This window comes from Salvelinus sp. IW2-2015, linkage group LG28 (genome assembly GCF_002910315.2).
Source record: "Salvelinus sp. IW2-2015 linkage group LG28, ASM291031v2, whole genome shotgun sequence".
NCBI lineage: Eukaryota > Metazoa > Chordata > Actinopteri > Salmoniformes > Salmonidae > Salvelinus > Salvelinus sp. IW2-2015.
The window spans coordinates 10,966,348-10,989,333 of NC_036868.1; the positions used below are offsets into that span (position 1 = coordinate 10,966,348).

General features: G+C 43.3%; 1 protein-coding gene across 16 annotated transcripts in view; it reads right to left on the reverse strand.

Annotated features, from left to right (window-relative positions):
* The window catches only part of LOC111954548 (protein 4.1), a 115,643-nt gene that overhangs the window by 34,945 nt on the left and 57,712 nt on the right, over positions 1-22,986 (reverse strand). For all 16 annotated transcript variants that reach the window (XR_011474346.1, XM_070435813.1, XM_070435812.1 and 13 more), the window contains exons 2-3: positions 18,595-19,145; positions 17,555-17,782 (exon numbers count right to left, since the gene is read on the reverse strand). Coding sequence is in view for 15 of the 16 variants with exons in the window: in XM_070435813.1 (XP_070291914.1) it covers positions 17,555-17,782; positions 18,595-19,131 (765 nt within the window). In the remaining variant the exon portion in view is untranslated. The remainder of the gene's footprint in view (positions 1-17,554; positions 17,783-18,594; positions 19,146-22,986) is intronic.

The window sequence follows — 22,986 nt, forward strand, 5'->3', positions numbered from 1 at the left end:
ATTTGCCCTGCAGACAGACAAACATGCAGCAGTTTGGGACAGCTTGGCAGCTCTCTTCAGCTGGTCCTGTATTCGCCTACACAGCAGAACTAGACACAGTATGGGCATTACAGAAAAATCCCCACAGAAGCCCATGAACTGCGTGATCACTGCATATTGGTCCTTTGACACTCGTGGAATAAGGGAGCAATTTGAGATGAATTGCAGTGTGGACAAAGGGGACAAACTCTACCACACACTAACTCCTCGGGGTAACACATTGCCTCAGACGGAAGGAACAATAACCATAACAAGTCCAAAGGACAATGACACTGCATTCTAGATAGAGGGGGATGGGAAATAAAGAATGCTGTGCATTTGTTTTTCTCCTCCTTGGGAGAGTCGAGACATTTAAGGTATGCTGGTAAAACAGACACTGTTACATTAGATAGTCTGCACACACACACTCAACATAATATCTGCTGGTAGCCAAAGGAGTGCAGCCCTGAGAGACAATTTGGCACCAGGTGGATTCTGAGTTGTGTGTGTGTCTAAGGTTTTGCCTTTGGCTTCAAATAAACATCTCTACACATGACCTTGCATCTTCTGCCATGGCACGTCCCTCTGAGCTACATATTGATCAATCAGAACAGGAACTCAGCTGAATTTTTATTTACATTGTAAATAAGAATTTGTTCTTAATTAACTTGCCTGGTTAGATAAGTTAAATAAAATAAACAAGGCTGATGGGGAAGACAAATGTTCAGGGCCAGCTCTTTCTACTACAAAAGCACTTAAGTGCTGACTGGTCAACAGTCATTAAGTATTGTTGGCACAGAACAAAATTGATTTTACACATGTTTACTATTGATCATGCAGAAGCCATTGGCCTTGGAGTGCATTAGGCAGCACTGTAAAAAAAAAACGATGTCAGTTTGCCCATTAGACAAGAGATTTCAGATGCTTCAAATTGAATCTTGGGTTACAGTGCAAATGCAATGGAACTGTCTGTGCCCTAGGCTGATAATTGTGTCTGACAGAGAGAGACCGCAGCACAAGCAGACAAGTCATGATATGAATTACTGCCTCCTGCTCTGTGTCATGTAATTCCATATAAAATATATGTTTGATGGCTACATCTCATTGGAACGAGAAAAGCAACCCAATCTCATTGGTAGGTGTAATAGTAGAATAGAGGTCGAACGATTATGATTTTTCAAAGTCGATACCGATTAATCGGCCGATTTGTATTTTTATTTATTTGTAATAATGACAATTACAACACTGAATATACACTTATTTTAACTTAATATAATACATCAATAATATCAATTTAGCCTGAAATAAATAATGAAACGTGTTCAATTTGGTTTAAATAATGCAAAAACAAAGTGTTGGAGAAGAAAGTAAAAGTGCAATATGTGCCATGTAAAAAAGCTAACATTTAAGTTCCCTGCTCAGAACATGAGAACATATGAAAGCTGGTGGTTCCTTTTAACATGAGTTTTCAATATTCCCAGGTAAGAAGTTTTAGGTTGTAGTTATTATATTTCTCTCTATACCATTTGTATTTCATATACCTTTGACTATTGGATGTTCTTATAGGCACTTTAGTATTGCCAGTGTAACAGTATAGCTTCCGTCCCTCTCCTCGCCCCTACCTGGGCTCGAACCAGGAACACATCAACAACAGCCACCCTCGAAGCAGCGTTACCCATACAGAGCAAGGGGAACAACTACTCCAAGTCTCAGAGCGAGTGACGTTTGAAACGCTATTAGCGCGCACCCCGATAACTAGCTAGCCATTTCATATCGGTTACACCAGCCTAATCTCGGGAGTTGATAGGCTTGAAGTCATAAACAGCGCAATGCTTGAAGAATTGTGAAGAGCTGCTGGAAAAAGCACAAAAGTGCTGTTTGAATGAATGCTTACGAGCCTGCTGCTGCCTACCATCGCTCAGTCAGACTGCTCTATCAAATCATAGACTTAATTATAACATAATAACACAGAAATACGAGCCTTTGGTCATTAATATGGTAGAATCCGGAAACTATCATTTCGAAAACAAAATGTTTATTCTTTCAGTGAAATACGGAACCGGTCCGCAAATGCGCTTGTTAAATCACCCGTTTGTCGAAGTAGGCTGTGATTCAATGAGAAATTAACAGGCACCACATCGATTATATGCAACGCAGGACACGCTAGATAAACTAGTAATATCATCAACCATGTGTAGTTAACTAGTGATTATGTTAAGATTGATTGTTTTTTAAGTTTAATGCTAGCTAGCAACTTACCTTGGCTTCTTGCTGCCCTCGCGTAACAGGTAGTCAGCATGCCACGTAGGTGCCTCGTGGAGTGCAATGTAAGGCAGGTGGTTAGAGCATTGGACTAGTAACCGGAAGGTTGCAAAAACGAATCCCCGAGCTGACAAGGTAAAAATCTGTCGTTCTGCCCGTTAACCCACCGTTCCTAGGCAGTCATTGAAAATAAGAATGTGTTCTTAATGACTGAGCTAATTGACCTGCACTGTAGAGCGCTGGCCAATGGATGAATCCTAATGAGGCAAGCTAGTAGTTCGCTAGCGTAGCATAGGCCTAGCTACACCTTTTTGACGGATGGCTTCAGTCCATAGAGACCCATAGTGGATGATCTGCATAAGTTTGTTTGTTTCCATGGCGCATTGTCCTGGTTACGACAGCCCTCAGGAAGGAGCATCTCTCTCACCAACACCTTGGGGATTAGGGTCGTGTGTGTTTACCTCACCTCCAGTTGAACATGGCGTAAATAGATCTGTGATTTCTTTTTTTAAAGGCTGTAAGAAACAGGCTAACACTATTTGGATGGATTATACAGTATACGACAAGTTTTATGAAGCCTTTTGTCTGTGGCTCTGTACTAGAGGTCGACCGATTAATCAGAATGGCCGATTCTGATTAACTAGGCAAGTCAGTTAACTTCTTATGGCTGAAGGGGCAGTATTGAGTAGCTTGGATGAAAGGTGCACAGAGTAAACGGCCTGCTCCTATGTCATAGTTGCTAATATATGCATATTATTATTAGTATTGGATAGAAAACACTGAAGTTTCTAAAACTGTTTGAATGATGTCTGTGAGTATAACAGAACTCATATGGCGGGCAAAAACCTGAGACGTTCCACTTCTGTTTGGATATATTCTGGGGGTGCCAGATTTTCAACCAAGCTCTCATTGAAAATACAGAGATATGGATGGGTTTTCACTTCCTACGGCTTCCACTAGATGTCAATAGAACTTAGTCTGATGACTCTAATGTGAAGGGAGGCCGAAGGAGACAGGAATGAGTAATCACTTCCATGAGGTGCCCACGCATTGAACTGGCGCGTTCACGTAAGAGTGAGCTCCGTTCCATCGAAGTCGATGTAATTCTCCGGTTGGAACGTTATTCAAGATGTATGTTAACAACATTCTAGAGATTGATTCAGTACATCGTTTGACATGTTTCTACTGACTGTAACGGAACTTTTGGACATTTCGTCACGTTATAGTGGACGCGCTTTGAGACTTGTTAGGGCGTTTGGTAAACAATTCGAAAGTAGCTAATTGGACATAAATAACGTACATTATCGAACAAATCAAGCATTTATTGTGGACCTGGGATTCCTAGGACTGCATTCTGATGAAGTTCATCAAAGGTAAGGAAACATTTATCATGTATTTTCTGGTTTCTGTTGAGTCCAACATGGCGGCTAATTTGGCTAATGTTCTGAGCTCCGTCTCAGATTATTGCGTGGTTTATTTTTCCGTAAAGTTTTTTTGAAATCTGACACAGCGGTTGCATTAAGGAGAGGTATATCTATAATTCCATGTGTATAACTTGTATTATCATCTACATTTATGATGAGTATTTCTGTTGAAACAATGTGGCTATGCAAAATCACTTGATGTTTTTGCAACTAGTGAATCTAACGCGCCAATGTAAACTCAGATTTTTTTGATATAAATATGAACTTTATCAAACAAAACATGCATGTATTGTGTAACATGAAGTCCTATGAGTGGCATCTGATGAAGATAAAAGGTTAGTGATTAATTTTCTCTATTTCTGGTTTTTGTGAAAGCTATCTTTCGCTGAAAAAATGGCTGTGCTTATTGTGGTTTTGTGGTGACCTAACATAATCGTTTGTAGTGCTTTCGCTGAAAAGCCTATTTGAAATCGGACACTTTGGTGGGATTAACAACAAGATTACCTTTAAAATTATATAAGACACATGAATGTCTGAGGAATTGTAATTATGAGATTTCTGTTTTTTGAATTTGGCGCCCTGCACTTTTTTGTTTTTGTCATATCGATCCCGTTACCGGGATTGCAGCCATAAGAAGTAAATTAACAAGCTAACAGAGGGCACTTCAGGACCAAGGGCTTTGCCCTGTCAGCTTTAGCCTCGGAAGGAGCATTACCTATTTTGCAATCACACGTCAAGCGAGTTTGCGTATGTCTTACGTCAGTATTTGTGTGTACATTCCCTATACATGCGCGCCAAGCTTTGACTTACAAAGGGTGTAGACAAAGCACCAGAAATCTTCTTTGTAAACATAAAGTCATGCGTTTTGGCACATTACAGTAAATGAGAGAACGAATTATGAATGCTAGCGAGTTGCCCTGAAAACACCGAAAGTGTGTTCAATAATGCAGCGGTGCAGGAGATGATGCATACAGTGCCATGTTCAATCGTCATACTGAACCAAGCTAAACCAGCCCATAGAGTAACACAGTGGCACAGCCAACAATACACCCAGTGAGGAGGACTAGCTGGCCAAGTGGAGATGGGTTAGTGCTGGGTGCAGGGCTGCAGCCTAATTGAAATTGGCAGGTTGGAACAAGCAAAAGGCCTGGTCTGTCTGCTAATGATTTAACAGAGCACATGGTTAAGGGTAGGAAGCCGTTTTAACTCACCAAAGTAAATCAGTGAGGTGAATTACTTAGTAACGTAGTTGTAGTCACGCTCGTTACCTATAACTACAGTTATTTTGTATACTTTTTGAAATATTTAACTTATTTCCAGAGATCTTCGGAACTACCCACAATGCACTATTTCTCAACATCGTGGATGTTGGAGGATCTACTCTGTGCTACAGAGTTTGTATGGTAGCTCGGTATATATATAAAGCTGGCTAACGTTAGCCACACCTCATGCGCTTCACTGACTTTGTGGCTGTGTTATCTAGTGGAAACCGTTAGCACTGCAGGATCTGGTGCCTTCTTGCTGTGGGCTCAAAACAAGAGAATAATCATACCTGTTGGCTCTAATTGTGTAATGGTGGTACCTTGTCTGTTCACCTTTCTGTTTTGTCAACTTTTCGGCATGTTCTCTGAAGTAGGCTACGGGAGATTGGTAACATTTCCGACCTTGGCTTAGGACTAACATGCTAGCTGACATCTAGAATCGATTTTGGTTTTTCGCACTATAGCTATTAGATTTTCCCAGACTCTTACCGTCTGTAAGACTCTGCTCTTTTGAGCTGGGAATATGTTTTAGTTGTGTTCTAACTGGTCTCCAGTAGTTGGGCTCGAGCATGCTGACCATAGCCGTGCTAGTTGGCTAGGCGAATAGCTAACGTTAGCTGGATAGCTTTTTTTTGCTGGCTGGCTGGCTGGCTAGCTAAGATTTTTATTTTTATATTTTACCGTTATTTTACCAGGTAAGTTGACTGAGAACACATTCTCATTTGCAGCAACGACCTGGGGAATAGTTACAGGGGAGAGGGGGATGAATGAGCCAATTGTAAACTGGGGATTATTAGGTGACCGTGATGGTTGAGGGCCAGATTGGGAATTTAGCCAGGACACCGGGGTTAACACCCCTACTCTTACAGTAAGTGCCATGGGATCTTTAATGACCTCAGAGAGTCAGGACACCCGTTTAACGTCCCATCCGAAAGACAGCACCCTACACAGAGCAGTGTCCCCAATCACTGCCCTGGGGCATTGGGATCTTTGTTTAGACCAGAGGAAAGAGTGCCTCCTACTGGCCCTCCAACACCACTTCCAGCAGCACCTGGTCTCCCATCCAGGGACTGACCAGGACCAACCCTGCTTAGCTTCAGAAGCAAGCCAGCAGTGGTATGCAGGGTGGTATGCTGCTGGCGATAACTGCTATATCTGCTATATGCAGATAACTGCATATAGCTAACATTCTTTGATATATTTCAAAAACCTTGGTTTATTTGAATGCAGCTGTAAGCTAGGTGTTGATAGCAACTGGCTGACTCATTCAGTGCTAATGTAACATTCGCAGGCTGGTAGGGCTAACGTTCGCAGGCTAGTTAGCAATCTTGCAAGCTGATTTGCAAGAGTGAATCTTTACAGCATGATTTTAGTCAGGGACGCAAACTGGTGAAGGACAAAAAAAGGTGACACTTTTCCTGCACGGACACACAAAAAACCTGTGTAAAGAGCAAGAAATCGTGCTTATTTTCAGAGTAGTGTCGTCACGATACCAAAATTGGACTAGTGATGCGATACCAGGCAAAGTATCACGATAGAGTAGTAGGCATTCTGTGCTCTGTCAATGACTTTGATTTGAGAAATAGACTTTGGATCGACAAGATTCAGGTGGATGGCCTATTTTGAGCTCAAAACGGCAAATATCACCAAAAGTATTGTTTGTATCCCTGTTTAGCGACGGTCATTTTTTTAATATATAATATTTGATAGTTACATATTGGGATATTCTTTGACAATATCGCAATATGTGATATTGTCTGTACCTGCACCAAAACTCCAGTATTGTTCCTTCATAGTTTGTTTTCGATCTTTAAAAAAAATAGGGAGCCCATATCTTTTCAGCACATGTATTTAAATGACTGATCAAAACAAATCTCTCATTGCGCTCTCGTCTCTGTGCAGCAGATACACTCACTAGTCAGTTTATTAGGTACAAACATCTAGTACTGGGTCGGACCCCCCTTTGCCTTGTGAACCGACAGAATTCTTCAGGGCATTCAACAAGGTGTCGGAAACGTTTCACAGGGATGTTGGTCCATGCGGACGCGATGGCTTGCTGCAGAGGTACATTCCTGCTGTGAACAGCCCGTTCCATCTCATCCCCAAGATGATCTATGGGTTGAGGTCTGGGGACTGTGCAGGCCACTCAAGTAAACTGAACTCGCTGTCATCTTGCAGGTGATGATTTTCCACTCCTCAATTGTCCAGTGTTGGTGATCGCGTGCCCACTGGAGCGGCTTCTTCTTGTTTTTAGCTGATAGTAGTGGAACACAGGTGGTCGTCTGCTGCAATAGCCCATTCGTAACAATGTTCGACGAGTTGGGAGTTCTGAGATACTGTTCTGCACTCCATTGTTGTACTGAACCATTATTTGTCTGTTTGTGGCCCACCTGTTAGCTTGCACGATTCTTGCCATTCTCCGTCCACCTCTCTCAATGAGCTGTTTTCGCCCACAGGACTGCTGCTAACTAGACTTTTTTGGGTGTCGCACTATTTTTCAGTAAACGTGAAAAGCCCAGGTGGTTGTCCGTTTCTGAGATACTGGATCCAGCACGCCTGGCACCGACGATCATCCCACGCCCAAAGTCACTTAGGTTATTGGTTTTGCCCATTCTAACGTTCAGTTGAACAGTAACTGACTGCCTCATTGCCTGTCTCTCACTGTTTGTAGGAGCAATCCATTTTTGTGAACGGGGTGGTGTACCCAATAAACTAGCTGGTGAGTGAATATTGTGAGCAATATGTTCTGAACATCGAATCGCAATACATATAGAATTGTGAGAATCACAATACATATCGTATTGGCACCTACGTATCGTGAGGTCCCTGGCAATTCCAGCCCTATGATTCCTATAAGGACACTCAAAGGGTACATCTCATAAGGCGTTTTCAGATTTGCACCATCATTTTTTTTTTTTAACAGTACCAAAGTAGGCCTACACATTGTCCTACTAAACAAATGACAGATTTGGCCAAAAATCTAGGCCTCTTTAAACAATGGAAATCCACACTGGGTTTCTACTCATTTGGCTTTATGGGAGCATGCCTGATGGTCTGGATATTGTTTTGCAATCAGAGAAGGGACGGTTCCATCTCTGGGGAATTAGAGACAGGGCGGGAGAGAGGAACAGAGTGGGGGAGACAGAGGGGAGTATGTTACGCCGTCTGTCCATGGCTGGAAGAAACCTGATATCCAGATGCAGTTTTATAATTTCCCATAGGCTTTTAGAGAATCAGCTGGAAAACTCCACCTCTTCAACACGATGAGAATCAAATTCACACGAAGAAACATCTAGAAAATCATGGGGCAAGGAGAGAATGTGACAAGACAATAACTCAAACACCCTTAAAAGCCTTTTGGTTTCTATCTGCAGAGAGGTGTGTTGTGTGATGGTGAGGCTGGTCTCTGGATCCCCAGAGCTCTGGGCTGTTACAGCGGATTAGACTCAAATGTATCCATCGGGACTGGAGCCCTAATGCTCGATGAGCTGGATGGCTAAATAATGCAGCAGGAGTCTGTAGCCAAGCAGAGCGCAGTGGAGGCAACATTGTACTGCACAGAGCCACACCACTGGCTGAAGAGGAGAGGACCGTGTTGCTGCACTCACCAACTGTGCCCCTCTAATGAGCCCCAGACGCCATTACTGTTTGTTGACACACAACATATTATGGTTTCATCACTCTTATATTGCAAGGCACTCACAACGCAAGGGAAAATACTGTATGTATGCGTGAGGACATACTGTACCTTGAGTTGCAGGGCTTTGTCAGAGTGATTGAGAATCATGCTTTATGTAGTGTGGCAGTACCAGAGCATTGTGTTTCTATGATAGCTAATGCATTAGACTCAAGCTCTCTCGCTGGTACTACAGAGATTCATTGATAGGCTAGTACTCTTTAGATATGCATGACTATTATTTTCCAGTAGACTGACATTACAGAAAGGGTTGATTGATGGAAGATCAATAAAGTAGGAGACAGAAGAATGAAGGATTGGATAATCAGAGTCGTAGTCATTAACCTGTGGCCCAGTACCCAATGGCACTGGGGGGGAAAGGAAAGAGGAAAAGGAAAGAGGGGAGGAGAGGAGGGCGCTGCCGAGGCTGCAGTCTCCCAGAGACATCTCAATGCCCCACTGAGTTCTAATGGGCTTGGTCTGCCTGGCCTGGGTGCTACACAGCCCAGCAGAGACGGGGGGGGGCGGGTAGAGAGACCCGGAGAGCCTCAGAGTTCCAGCAGGCTCCATTCTGCATTGGTTTCAGTGTAATTTCTCAGGGTAGAGAGATTAGAGTACCTTGGAGTCAGAGAGAGAGAGTAAACTCAGGCTGTGCTATAGTGTTAAGAGTTATAGCCCTCATTTTGCATTGACATTAGCTAGCAGTTGAGTGACGACAAAGGAACTAAACAACAATGAGAGAAGAGCAGCCTATAAATAATTTTTACAAAGGGAGACTGTTGAGAATGTCTGAAGCGACCCTAGTGTGTTAACATGACACATGCAATTGTTTTCCACTGAGGGTTAGTGTTGGCGCTTGCTTTGCTTCTCCCCAAAAAATTAAGGTTAATCCCTGGAACGCTTTGTTGTCCTCATTCATTTTCTAAACGCTCCCAGATAGATGTAATTCCTCCACTGCAGTCTCATTATAAATTTGCCACTGTCTTCTGGCTGAATACTCCCCAACAATGGCATGTACTGATGCCTCAGCTTTTCTGAAACTGCAAACAAAGCTGTCTCTGTTCAAACAGCACTGTGCAATTAGTGTTGGACCCCATTCACAAACCATACCTCCATCGCAAAACGCATGTTCAGTGGCCCTGAGATCCGCCATTAACACCGTCGATCACACAGTGCAACCCACAGTGCAACAGTCAAAAGCACTAACATAACAGATCACAGCCTGGTGAGGTAGACTTCAGCAACCGCTAACAACTAGCTTTAACACTTGACTTGTAATTCTGAATAAAGAAGCTCCATCTATCCTACTGAGTGGATCATTGATCACTGCCCTCTGTCACTTCTCCCTCTTCCTAGTCCTTTATATGTAGAGATAACTGGCTGACTGGAGGATATGATGACTGGTTATGAGTTTGCAGTCAGGGAGGGTTGGTTTGCCACGTGTCTGCGGGGGACAGCAGATGCTACAGGTTTAATATGTGGGGGGCTCAGGACCCCCCGCTAATCTTCCCTACCCGTGGTGGGCTTCAGAGAACCAGACGTGAACACCAGACGAGCCCCAGCCGTCCACCCTGCTTTTACCCCAGCTAGGGCAGGGGTGTCACCCGCCCCAATCGCTCCAACGTCCAGGTCAGGGGTTACTGGCCGGCCCCCTCAATCAGCTCATTGGTTTATCTTTTACCCACTTCCATCAGTACGAGCGCTTACCCCAGTAGTGCAAAACATAAGTGGTTCACAAACTGGAGTGTCAGAAATTTCAATATCATTGTCAGCTAACGTTTTGGTCACTAGGTTTCCCCCCCCCATAGATTTTGTTGTAATGATTGAATCATTCAAAAAATATAACATGAACACACATTAGACATGGCAAAAATGTATGGAATTGCAAGAAAATTTGCTTTAAAACTGCAAAATTGTCTTTGCGCCTGCGACAAATCAAAGAGTTGAATCAAAATGTTCTCTACCACCAGCAAGAGGAGTGAACAGTTAGGGTCATGTACAATGCGCAAGAAGATGTGGGGCGCACTCACAAGATGTTGCCCAATGTTGGAACGGGGTCCTGAGTGAAAAGGTTTGGGAACCTGTGCATTGCACCACATTACTCCCACCCATACTCAGGCTTCATGTGCATCTGAGGACCAGAGAGAGAGGGCATCCAGCCTGCCACCAGACACAGGCCCAGTCCAATGATCTCCCAGCCCTAGACACACAACACTGGTCATTACACAGCCAAACCAGATGATAGCCCACATCATTAAAACCCATGGAAGAAGCCAAATGGAGCCAGACTTAAAAAACGTGAGCTAAGGTCCAATGTAGTGAAAGCTAAATTTACCTGTACAGTACCAGTCAAAAGTTGACACCTACTCATTCAAGGGTTTTTCTCTATTTTTACTATTTTCTACAATGTGAATAATAGTGAAGACATCAGAACTATGTAATAACACATACAGTTCAAGCCAGAAGTTTACATACACTTAGGTTAGAGTCATTAACTTTTTTTTCCAACCACGCCAAAAATGTACACTGCTCCAAAAAATAAAGGGAACACTTAAACAACAATGTAACTCCAAGTCAATCACACTTCTGTGAAATCAAACTGTCCACTTAGGAAGCAACACTGATTGACAATAAATTTAGCATGCGTTGTGCAATGGAATAGACAACAGGGTGAAATTATAGGCAATTAGCAAGACACCCCAATAAAGGAGTGGTTCTGCAGGTGGTGACCACAGACCACTTCTCAGTTCCTATGCTTCCTGGCTGATGTTTTGGTCACTTTTGAATGCTGGCGGTGCTTCACTCTAGTGGTAGCATGAGACGGAGTATACAACCCACACAAGTGGCTCAGGTAGTGCAGTTCATCCGGATGGCCATCAATGTGAGCTGTGGCAAGGTTTGCTGTGTGTCAGGGTAGTGTCCAGAGCATGGAGGCGCTACCAGGAGACAGGCCAGTACAGGAGACGTGGAGGAGGCCGTAGGAGGGCAACAACCCAGCAGGCAGGACCGCTACTCCGCATTTGTGCAAGGAGGATTAGGAGGAGCACTGCAGAGCCCTGCAAAATGACCTCCAGCAGGCCACAAATGTGCATGTGTCTGCTCAAACGGTCAGAACAGACTCCATGAGGGTGGTATGAGGGCCCGACGCCTACAGGTGGGGGTTGTGCTTACAGCCCAACACCATGCAGGACGTTTGGCATTTGCCAGAGAACACCAAGATTGGCAAATTCGCCACTGGTGCCCTGTGCTCTTCACAGATGAAAGCAGGTTCACACTGAGCACATGTGAAAGACGTGACAGAGTCTGGAGCCGCCGTGGAGAACGTTCTGCTGCCTGCAACATCCTCCAGCATGACCGGTTTGGCGGTGGGTCAGTCATGGTGTGGGGTGGCATTTCTTTGGGGGCCGCACAGCCCTCCATGTGCTTGCCAGAGGTAGCCTGACTGCCATTAGGTACCGAGATGAGATCCTCAGACCCCTTGTGAGACCATATGCTGGTGCGGTTGACCCTGGGTTCCTCCTAATGCAAGACAATGCTAGACCTCATGTGGCTGGAGTGTGTCAGCAGTTCCTGCAAGAGGAAGGCATTGATGCTATGGACTGGCCGCCCGTTCCCAGACCTGAATCCAATTGAGCACATCTGGGACATCATGTCTCGCTCCATCCACCAACGCCACGTTGCACCACAGACTGTCAGGAGTTGGCGGATGCTTTAGTCCAGGTCTGGGAGGAGATCCCTCAGGAGACCATCCGCCACCTCATCAGGAGCATGCCCAGGCGTTGTAGGGAGGTCATACAGGCACGTGGAGGCCACACACACTGAGCCTCATTTTGACTTGTTTTAAGGACATTACATCAAAGTTGGATCAGCCTGTAGTGTGGTTTTCCACTTTAATTTTGAGTGTGACTGCAAATCCAGACCTCCATGGGTTGATAAATTTGATTCCCATTGATAATTTTTGTGTGATTTTGTTGTCAGCACATTCAACTATGTAAAGAAAAAATAATTTAATAAGAATATTTCATTCAGATCTAGGATGTGTTATTTTAGTGTTCCCTTTATTTTTTTGAGCAGTGTATATCTATAATTCTGTGCATAATACTTGTATCTTTTATCAAAGTTTATTATGAGTATTTCTGTAAATTGATGTGGCTCTGCAAATTCACGGGATGTTTTGGAGGCAAAGCAAAATGTAAACTGAGGTTTTTGGATATAAATTTGAACTTGATCGAACAAAACATACATGTATTGTGTAACATGTTGTCCCGGGAGTGTCATCTGATGAAGAATATCAAAGGCTAGTGATTCATTTTCTCTATTTCTGCTTTTTGTGACTCCTCTCTTTGATTGGAAAATGGCTGTATGCTTTCTGTGCCAATTTGCTGACTTAACATAATGATATGTTCTGCTTTCGCCGAAATACCTTTTTGAAATTGGACACGGTGGTTGGATTAACGAGAAGTTTCTTTAAATGGTGTCTAATACTTGTATGTTTGAGAAATTTGAATGATGAGATTTCTGTTGATTGAATTTGGCGCCCTGCAATTTCATTGGCTGATGGCGAGCTGTTCCTAGACAGGTAAATAGTTTGTCTTCACTATTATTCCACAATGTAGAACATTTTACAAATAAAGAAAAATCCTTGAATGAGTAAGAGTCTCCAAACTTTTGACTGGTACTGTACATAAAATAAAAACAGAAATATCACATTTACATAAGTATTCTGACCCATTAATCAGTACTTTGTTGAAGCACCTTTGGCAGCATTGAGTGTTCTTGGGTATGACGCTACAAGCTTGGCACACCTGTATTTGGGGAGTTCCTCACATTCTTCTCTGCAGATCCTCTCAAGCGCTGTCAGGTTGGATGGGGAACGTTGCTGCACAGCTAATTTTAGGTCTCTCCAGAGATGTTCGATCGAGGGTTGAAGTCTGGGCTCTGGCTGGGTCACTCAAGGACATCGAGACTTGTCCCGAAGCCACTCCTGCGTTGATTTGGCTGTGTGCAACAGGTCGTTGTCCTGTTGGAAGGTGAACCTTCACCCCAGTCTGTGGTCCTGAGCGCTCTGGAGCAGGTTTTCATCAAGGATCTCTGTACTTCGCTCCATTCAGCGCTCCCTCGATCCTGACTAGTCTACCAGTCCCTGCCGCTGAAAACACCCCCACAGCCTGATGCTGCCACCACCATGCTTTACCGTAAGGATGGTGCCAGGTTTCCTTCAGACGTGATGCTTGGCATTCAGGCTAAAGAGTCAAATCTTGGTTTCATCAGACCAGAGAATCTTGTTTCTCATGGTCTGAGTCTTTTAGGTGCCTTTTGGCAAACTCCAAGCGGGCTGTCATGTGCCTTTTACTGAGGAGTGGCTTATGTCTGGCCACTCTACCATAAAGGCCTGATAGGTGGAGTGCTGCAGAGATGGTTGTCCTTCTGGAAGGTTCTTCCATCTCCACAGAGGAACTCTGGAGCTCTGTCAGAGTGATCATCGGGTTCTTGGTCACCTCCCTGACCAAGGCCCTTCTCCCCCGATTGCTCAGTTTGGCGAGCTCTAAGGAGAGTCTAGGTGGTTCCAAACCTCTTCACATTTAAGAATTATGGAGGCCACTGTGTTCTTGGGGACCTTCTACGCTGCAGAAGTTTGTTGGTACCTTTCCCCAGATCTGTGCCTCGACATAATCCTGTCTCTGAGCTCTACAGACAATACCTTTGACCCCATGGCTCGGTTTTTGCTCTGACATGCACTGTCAACTGTGGGAACTTAAATAGACAGGTGTGCCTTTCCAAATCATGTCCAATTAATTTACCACAGGTGGACTCCAATCAAGTTATAGAAACATCAAGGATGATCAATGGAAACAGGATGCATCTGAGCTCAATTTCAAGCCTCATAGCAAAGGGTCTGAATACTTATGTGAATAAGGTATGTTTATTGTTAATACAGTTGCAAACATTTCTACAAAGCTGTTTTTGCTTTGTCATTATGGGTTAGTGTGTGTAGATTGATTAAATAAAAATCCTCAGCAATTCTAGAATAAGGCTGTAAAGTAACAAAATGTGGAAAAAGTCAAGGGTTCTGGATACTTTAAGGCACTGTGTATATATATTTGTTTGTTGTGAAATGCCAGTTTGGTGAGAATCACCCAGTCACCACCTCTCCTCTGTGTTTACAGGTTGATGTCCTGTTGAGATCATCTGCAGAAGCAGCAGCACACAGCAGAGGAGCTATAAATAGTCCCAGGGTCCAACGGTAGCATGGGAGGAAATAATGGGCCTGACATGAAAACCTGGCAATCTATTCAACAGGATTATACGTAACGCTCTCCTCCTCTTCCTGCACTAAACAACATTATCGTAATGAGGTTCACCGAATAAGGAGAGGCTGCAGTGCTGTGGACAGCTCCAATACAGCCAGGGGATGGGTGCACTGCACTGTTTTCTCCTGGGACAATACCAAGTAAACATAACAATGGTTCTGAATCTTAACACAGAGATACAACTCAGCCAGGGGTGTCAACCTCATTCCATGGAAGGCCTAGTGTCTGCTGGTTTTTAGGTTTTTTCCTTTCAATTAAGACCTAGACCAGTGGTTTTTTATTTTATTTCACAGTTCCTCTGTGSTTCCCAAAATGGTGGAACCACAGTCCGGCTTTCTGAGTTTCTCAGAAAGCCGGACTGAGAAACTCAGTCCGGCTTTCAACTTACTCTTGAAAGTTGTAATTGGGTAGTGCATCATCTGTTTTCCTCGTCATGTTAGTCATTGTATACCTTAGAGCTATTTAGAACTTGTGAGAAATGTCCAAAATCAACTAGCCCATGTCAGCTAACATTTTTAGCACAGATTGTTGCAAAATATATATAATTGCAAGAAAATGTACTTTAAATCTACTAAATGTTCTGTACCCCTTAAGCTTTAAACATGCAAAATTGTCTCGCCACCAACAATAAGGGTGTGAATAGTTTGTGTGATGAACAGTGCTTGTGCACATAGAAATAGATGTGGGTGGTGGAGGACGTTCTCCAATGCTGGAAGGGGGGCCTGAGTGAAAACGTTTGGGAACGCCTGACTTAGACAACTAGATGAGAAGAGTTCCTTAATAATCAGTGACCTTAATTCATCAATCAAGTACAAGGGAGGAGTGAAAAACCGCAGGCCCTCAGTGGAATGAGTTTGACATGTGAACTAGGCTATTAATCTGTCAGAACACGGGATTAAAAAGGTAGGCTATTTTTTCCTCTGAAAGATAGAAAAAAGGCAATTACCACAAGCTTCAAAATAACCTTGGGACTCCTCACAATATAGTAAACACTTGAAACATCTGGTCTGACTTCCATCACCAATGTTTAAGGCACAAGAACTTTCATGTGCCTTAAACTTGTATTACATCCATAAATACAAATACAATTGCTAAATTACGAGTCTAGTTGGTTTAGCCATGGAAAAAAAGCAGGAACCTTCCCACTAGCGATGATTGGCTGAGATAATGTATGGGCTGGACATGCAGGGAGATGAGTTTGAATTGGTCTGCCACGTAGCACGCTTGTCTATAACGTGAGCTGTTCAGTGTGCATTGACAGTCCTTTCTACAACGCTGTTTTTGAAAGATATAACATCAGCCATTGAGAAATACAAACGTTTTGGTACTTCTCAACATTGATGCCCTGAATTTAGCAGGCGCCATCGACAGATCAGTAGGAAAAAGTGATGGGCTACTTTCTGCACACGCCACCGTCAGTGTGAACCGGAGTGACTTGACACAACGCTGGCCAAACAAGATGTAGCTACAAACAAAACAGAGTTAAATGGTTCCAGTCTGCCGTGATGCGTTCATCCATGTATACGGGTAAGAGTCTAGCTACATTTGAGATATAACTTTCTAATTTAGTCAGAATGTTGTTTTATTGCAAGTTAAAGCGTACTGTTCGTTAACTAGCAAACGTTAGCTTGCTGTCTCGCTAACTAACGTTACATGTATGATAGGTGTAGTAATATCATTTGAATCAGAAATCCATTTGCATTGCTAGTAATAGCCTAATGTTAGATAGCTAACATCGAACCTAGTTTGTTAGCTTGCGCTACCAGCAGATTCATACTACAGCTATGACAATGTTTGTATTGGTAGTATGAGTTGGGGTTATTCTGGTTAATTGTTTAGTTAGCTAAAAGTCCAAAGAAAAGACTCTACTTCGGATGGATTATTACATGACCCATCAAAATAGCAGGTGTCTGGGGGTGATTACGGCCATCAATTGTATTTCATGAACATGTGTACTGTCTACTCTAGGCAATAGAGACCCATCCACTTAGCTAGACGAGGGTGGAGGGGTGGTTATAGCATTTCCTTCACATGACCCATCAATTTAGCCAAGTGTGTCAGGTAAGCATCATCTGGACACTTTCTGTTTTTGATATTGCAACTATGCAAGCACTATCACTGTACCGTTTACACCTTCTGTATCCTGTGCATGTGAGAAAAAAAATATTTTATTTGATATAGTGTGTGTTTACCACATGGCCTCACATGTGAATCCATAGAGATGGGTGGGACTAAGTCTTAAGAGGGTGTGAACGATGCTGAATGGGTGTAGACAGAGCTCTCCAGTAGGTACCAAAACATTCAAGAGCCATTCTCTCAAAAGTAGGGTTGCAAGTTTATCAACTTTCAAAGCAGAATTACTTTCCCATTGTTCCTCAACTGCAGTGTATGATATACCATTTTCTAGCTCTGAGTCTCTACTTTTATCCAATGTAAAAAACGATTTCAAATTTTGTAACATAAGACCGAATCAAGGCGGTCGATCACATATGATCTGAAGTGATCAGAAACTATTATATTTGGGGTCTCGTCCAGGATCTGGACTTTGATATAGAGCGTGTTACTTTGCTTAGAACAATGGGAAAGACTAAAGACACTCACCTCCACCTCGCAGGGGAACTGGCTTCCATCCAGAATGGTCACATGACACATTACCATCTTCACCTTCTTGGTCAGTTTCAGCGGCGACTTGATAAAATAACGTCCTCCCTCGGGCTTCAAGTTCTCTTCCTGGTCTTTCTTCTCCTCTCCTCCTTTCTCTGTCTCTTTTTTCTCCTCCTCCGCTGCACTCTTCTGAGATTTCTCTGATGCTTTCTCCTCCTTAGCCGGCTAGACACAAATCACCAAGAGGAGAATCAGAGACAGAACAACCCTTTAAATCCATGCAGGCCATTTTGTCAACAGTGATTTGTCAAAGAGTAGCCTAGTTCTGCTTAGTGCCATAGATTGTTGGCACAGCTCTGAGAACCATGAGTGTAACCATGAGTTTGATCGCAGTACACACCGCTATTAACCAGCAGAACGCATGTTTTCCATTGGCCTGATCACCGCAGATGTCATCAGGTGGATAAAAATGCAAACATGGACAAGGGCTTGGATTTGGCTGGAATAGCGACAAGCACAACGAGATGTTTCTCCTGCAGCATAATAGCTTGCAGGGATCCCAACATAATACAAACGTCTTATTGGTCTTTTATAGATATTTAATAAGGAGAACATTCAACATCTCTATACTAATAGAGCCGTACCTTCTCTGTGACTGTTGAATAATACTGTATCAACAGACATTGTTTTTAACTCATAATTCCTAACCTCAGGGTTGCAAAGGATAAACCTTGGCAGAGCGCTCTAGTGTATTGAAATAAGTGGCACCTATTCCTCAGGGTCCCTGCTTTTCTTGCTGTGGTTGAATCAGTTTGTGTGCCTGCAAGGTCAACCATGACACACTACTGTCAGCAAGCCAGCAGAGAAACAGATCGTCTCGATAAGTAAAGCTACAGTAAACATAGTAATCTGGGTTCTCACCTGCCAGGAATCCATCTAAATCTGAGAATAGTTTAATTGAAAAACCAATGCAAAGATAATGGAGAGACAGTAAGGGGTGTGTAGAGAATTTATATGGCGAATATAGGCTAGCATACCTGAGTTTCTGCACTGCCAGTGGAATGATTCTCCGCTGGTTCCTCTGAATTCACTTCCTCTTTCTGTTCTGGCTCCGCCTCGCCGTTCACTTGCTCTTCGTCAACCTGTGGCTCAGCTGCTGTCGTCGATGATGTCTGCTCTGCTTCGGCCTGCTCCGCCTTCTCACCCTCCTCCTTCACCAGAACCACACCTCCCTCTTCCTTGGGCATCACCTGGCTCTCTTTTGGTCCCACTGCGCTCTGAGACTTCTGCTTCTTAAGCCATGGAGGGAGGAACCTTGAGATGCCTTTCTTCTCTGAAGCTGGTGGTGAGGCCTCCGGTCCTGTGGCGTTGTCGGCAGGCTGGGCCTCCTGGTTCTCCTTTGCCTCTGCTGAGTCTGTGGCCAGAGCGGGGCTTTCGTTGGACTGCTCGGCGGCCTCAACGGCCTTGACCTCGTCTGTCTGGTTGGTGGCTGGTGGTTCAGGTTCTGCAGGCTGCTCCTCCGCCTTCTCCGGCTCTTTTTTCACCTCCGTTTCAGATCCCACCTCTGTCGTCATGGTCCCCAGTAACACTGCACACAGAGAAAGAGAAATAGGGAATATAGTTAAACCAGGAGAAGATAACACAGCTAGTGATGTGAGTACATATGATAGTCTATTAGCAAACGGGTGTCATTTTGCAGGTAGGTCAAAGTGTAAATCAATTATATACGTTATTTTTCTTATCATGCAACAACCGAAAAACAAAGATGACGCAATAATATCTGCTGTACGTTTGTCAGCCGTGATTAATTGACAGATTTCGCTGACAAATATTGGAGCTTACTAAAATGGCATGTGCCGTGGCCATCGATGGCTGGTCGCTAAAGAGCTAACTGTTAACTGAATCCCCCACCAGAGAGGAGCAGTAGCCACAGGCAGAACACAAATATCAGTGTCAAGGACACTGCTCTGCACAGCGCACTTACTCAACAGGACTCAAAAGTTAAGAGTCAGGTTTGCCACACCCCTCTGTTTCACAGAAAAGTGCACAGCTCAAAATAAATTCACGGAATGATAGAGCTGAGAATCTGGATAATGGATCTGGATAATGGCATTAGGAGTATCTTGGAGAATGTGAATCCGACAGATTGTGTTGTAAGCATCATGTTCCAGAGAGAAGGACATACATGTGAAGCCGGAAGTTTACATACACTTAGGTTGGAGTCATTAAAACTCGTTTTTCAACCACTCCACAAATTTCTTGTTAACAAACTATAGTTTTGGCAAGGCAGTAAGGACATCTACTTTGTGCATGACAAGTCATTCTTCCAAAAATTGTTTACAGACAGATAATTTCACTGTAACACAATTCCAGTGGGTCAGAAGTTTACATACACTAAGTTGACTGTGCCTTTAAACAGCTTGGAAAATTCCAGAAAATTATGTCATGGCTTTAGAAGATTCTGATAGGCTAATTGACATCATTTGAGTCAATTGGAGTTGTACCAGTGGATGTACTTCAAGGCCTCCAAACTCAGTGCCTCTTTGCTTGACATCATGGGAAAATCAAAAGAAACCAAGGAATCACAACTCTGGTTCATCCTTGGGAGCAATTTCCAAACGCCTGAAGGTACCACGTTCATCTGTACAAACAATAGCACGCAAGTATAAACACCATGGGACCACGCAGCCGTCATACTGATGCATTCTGTCACCTAGAGATGAACATACTTTGATGTGAAAAGTGCAAATCAATCCCAGAACAGCAGCAAAGGACCTTGTGAAGATGCTGGAGGAAACAGGTACAAAAGTGGCTATATCCACGGTAAAACGAGTCCTAAAATCGACAACCTGAAAAGCCGCTCAGCAAGGAAGAAGCCACTGCTCCAGAACCGCCATAAAAAAGCCAGACTACGGTACATGGGGACAAAGATCGTACTTTTTGGAGAAATGTCCTCTGGTCTGATGAAACAAAAATAGAGCTGTTTGGCCATAATGACCATTGTTATGTTTGGAGGAAAAAGAGGGGATGCTTGCAAGCTGAGGAACACCATCCCAACCGTGAAGCACGGGGGTGGCAGCATCATGTTGTGGGGGTGCTTTGCTGCAGGAGGGACTGGTGCACTTCACAAAATAGCATGAGCATGAGAACGGAAAATGATGTGGATATATTGAAGCAACATCTCAAGACAGTCAAAATGTCAAAGCTTGGTCGCAAATGGGTCTTCCAAATGGACAATGACCCCAAGCATGCTTCCAAAGTTGTGGCAAAATGGCTTAAGGACAACAAAGACAAGGTGTTGGAGTGGCCATCACAAAGCCTTGACCTCAATCCCATAGAAAATGTGGGCAGAACTGAAAAAGCGTGTGCGAGCAAGGAGGCCTACAAACCTGACTCCGTTACACCAGCTCTGTCAGGAGGAATGGGCCAAAATTCACCCAACTTATTGTGGGACTCTTGTGGAAGGCTACCCGAAACATTAGACCCAAGTTAAACAATTTAAAGTCAATGCTACCAAATACTAGTAAAGTGTATGTAAACTTCTGACCCACTGGGAATGTGATGAAATAAATCACTTCTATTATGCTGACATTTCACATTCTTAAAATAAAGTGGTGATCCTAACTGACCTGACAGGGAATTTTTACTAGGATTAAATGTCAAAAATTGTGAAAAACCGAGTTTAAATGTATTTTGCTAAGGTGTATGAAAACTTCGACTTCAACTGTACCGTCTGAAATTAAATGGACAAAGTGCTGCAGGTTAGAGCAATGACTCAGCCAGTCTCCATAGAGACGAATTCACCAAAATTATCTACCCTGACTAAATCAGTTTATTTCCTTTCTCCTGATAACAAATGTGATTGTATTGAAAATATTTTTTTGTAAAAGAGATTAACCTTATCTAGCTACCTCTAGAATCAAGTCAGAATTGATAATTAATGTACCTGGCATTCCATGGTTCACTTCAGTTAGTTTTGTCATAATCAATGAGAGAGGAACACATACACTAGGCAACACGCAGGGAGATTTATAAATAGAAAATGGTTCCTCGCGCATGACTGGCCACTGGGTTGAGGGAGAGAAGCCATTTAATGGTCATTTTTGGGTTCTGCAAATTTTACAGCAGGTCATGTGACACAGGAATTAAGGAAGGCAGCAACTGAGAAGACTCAGGGAACAGTTGAAAATGTAACCAAGGAAAGGACATTCCAGTATTATTCTAGCAATAATGAAAAGGGGAGAGGGACACATTGGTAGCAAAATGTAACAGAAAGAACTGGCTAGGACATATTTCAGGCTTCTTCAGATCAGATTAGTCTTAATCAAGTTAAACTGAAGTAAAAGACCTCTGCAACAAATAAAATGACAGGGCGCAAAAAGTAAACTGTGCAGATGACATGCATCAACCGTGAGCAACTTAACCCAATGAATGGCATCGTAATGGACACGGCTTCCTCACTGATGTGTGGGCTACATTTAGGACACACATACAGAAACAAATGAAGACATGCTGTGTAGGCCTAGGCTACACATCAAATTGTTCAAATTTGACCTATGAATCACAATCTATTCTAAAGAAATAGGCTACATCTAGGCCTAATCTAATCAAGAAAATACTATTTTGAATTTAAACATCAATTCACTGTGAATAATGCACCTTGAATGTAGGGCAGGCTCAGCCTGGTACATMAAATCACAACATAATATAATATTATGTTTAAACTATAGCCTGCAGGTTCAAAACTCAACCTTGCCACAGGGGAGCGACTAGCTCGGCCATTCAGTGGCATTATGGCCTGGCCACCCCAGCAGAGTGCAGGCTAAATCACTAATCTGCAAACGCTTGCACATCATGGGAGTTTGTGAAACACATCCTGTCAGAACCAAATCAAGGTCCTTGTCAGCAAAATGTCAACTAAATGGTGTCTATAGAGAGAGATGTGACTGACATGCTCCAATCGCATGCCATCAGATCTTTTCTTTAATAAACTCATACCATCACAGACATAATCCAGTAGACACAATAGACCAGAAGTCATAGATACCCTCAACACATACTGGTCCTGGAGGTGGGTTATGGTTAGCCTAAGTGTTTTTGCTTGTAAAAACATGCGTCTCGGTTTAAGTCGTCTATATAATCAGTTACCCTAGGAGAACTGTGGGTGTGACAGTCAGATGTATTTTAAGCGTGTGTGTGTGTTTGTTGTACACATCCAGCTCATGTACCGAATAAAAGTTCAATGTGTTTCCATCGAATTTAACTCTACCGCATTAAATAGCTAATGTGCCTACTCTGATCTTGACACCTGCGCTCTAGCCAACTACTCGCAGATACAGTGTGGGTAGTCTTGTCTACATGAGATTATCGATAAGAGTGAGCATATTTGTATTTGTCAAGGGCAGTCAAGCGTCGATCATCATGTCACC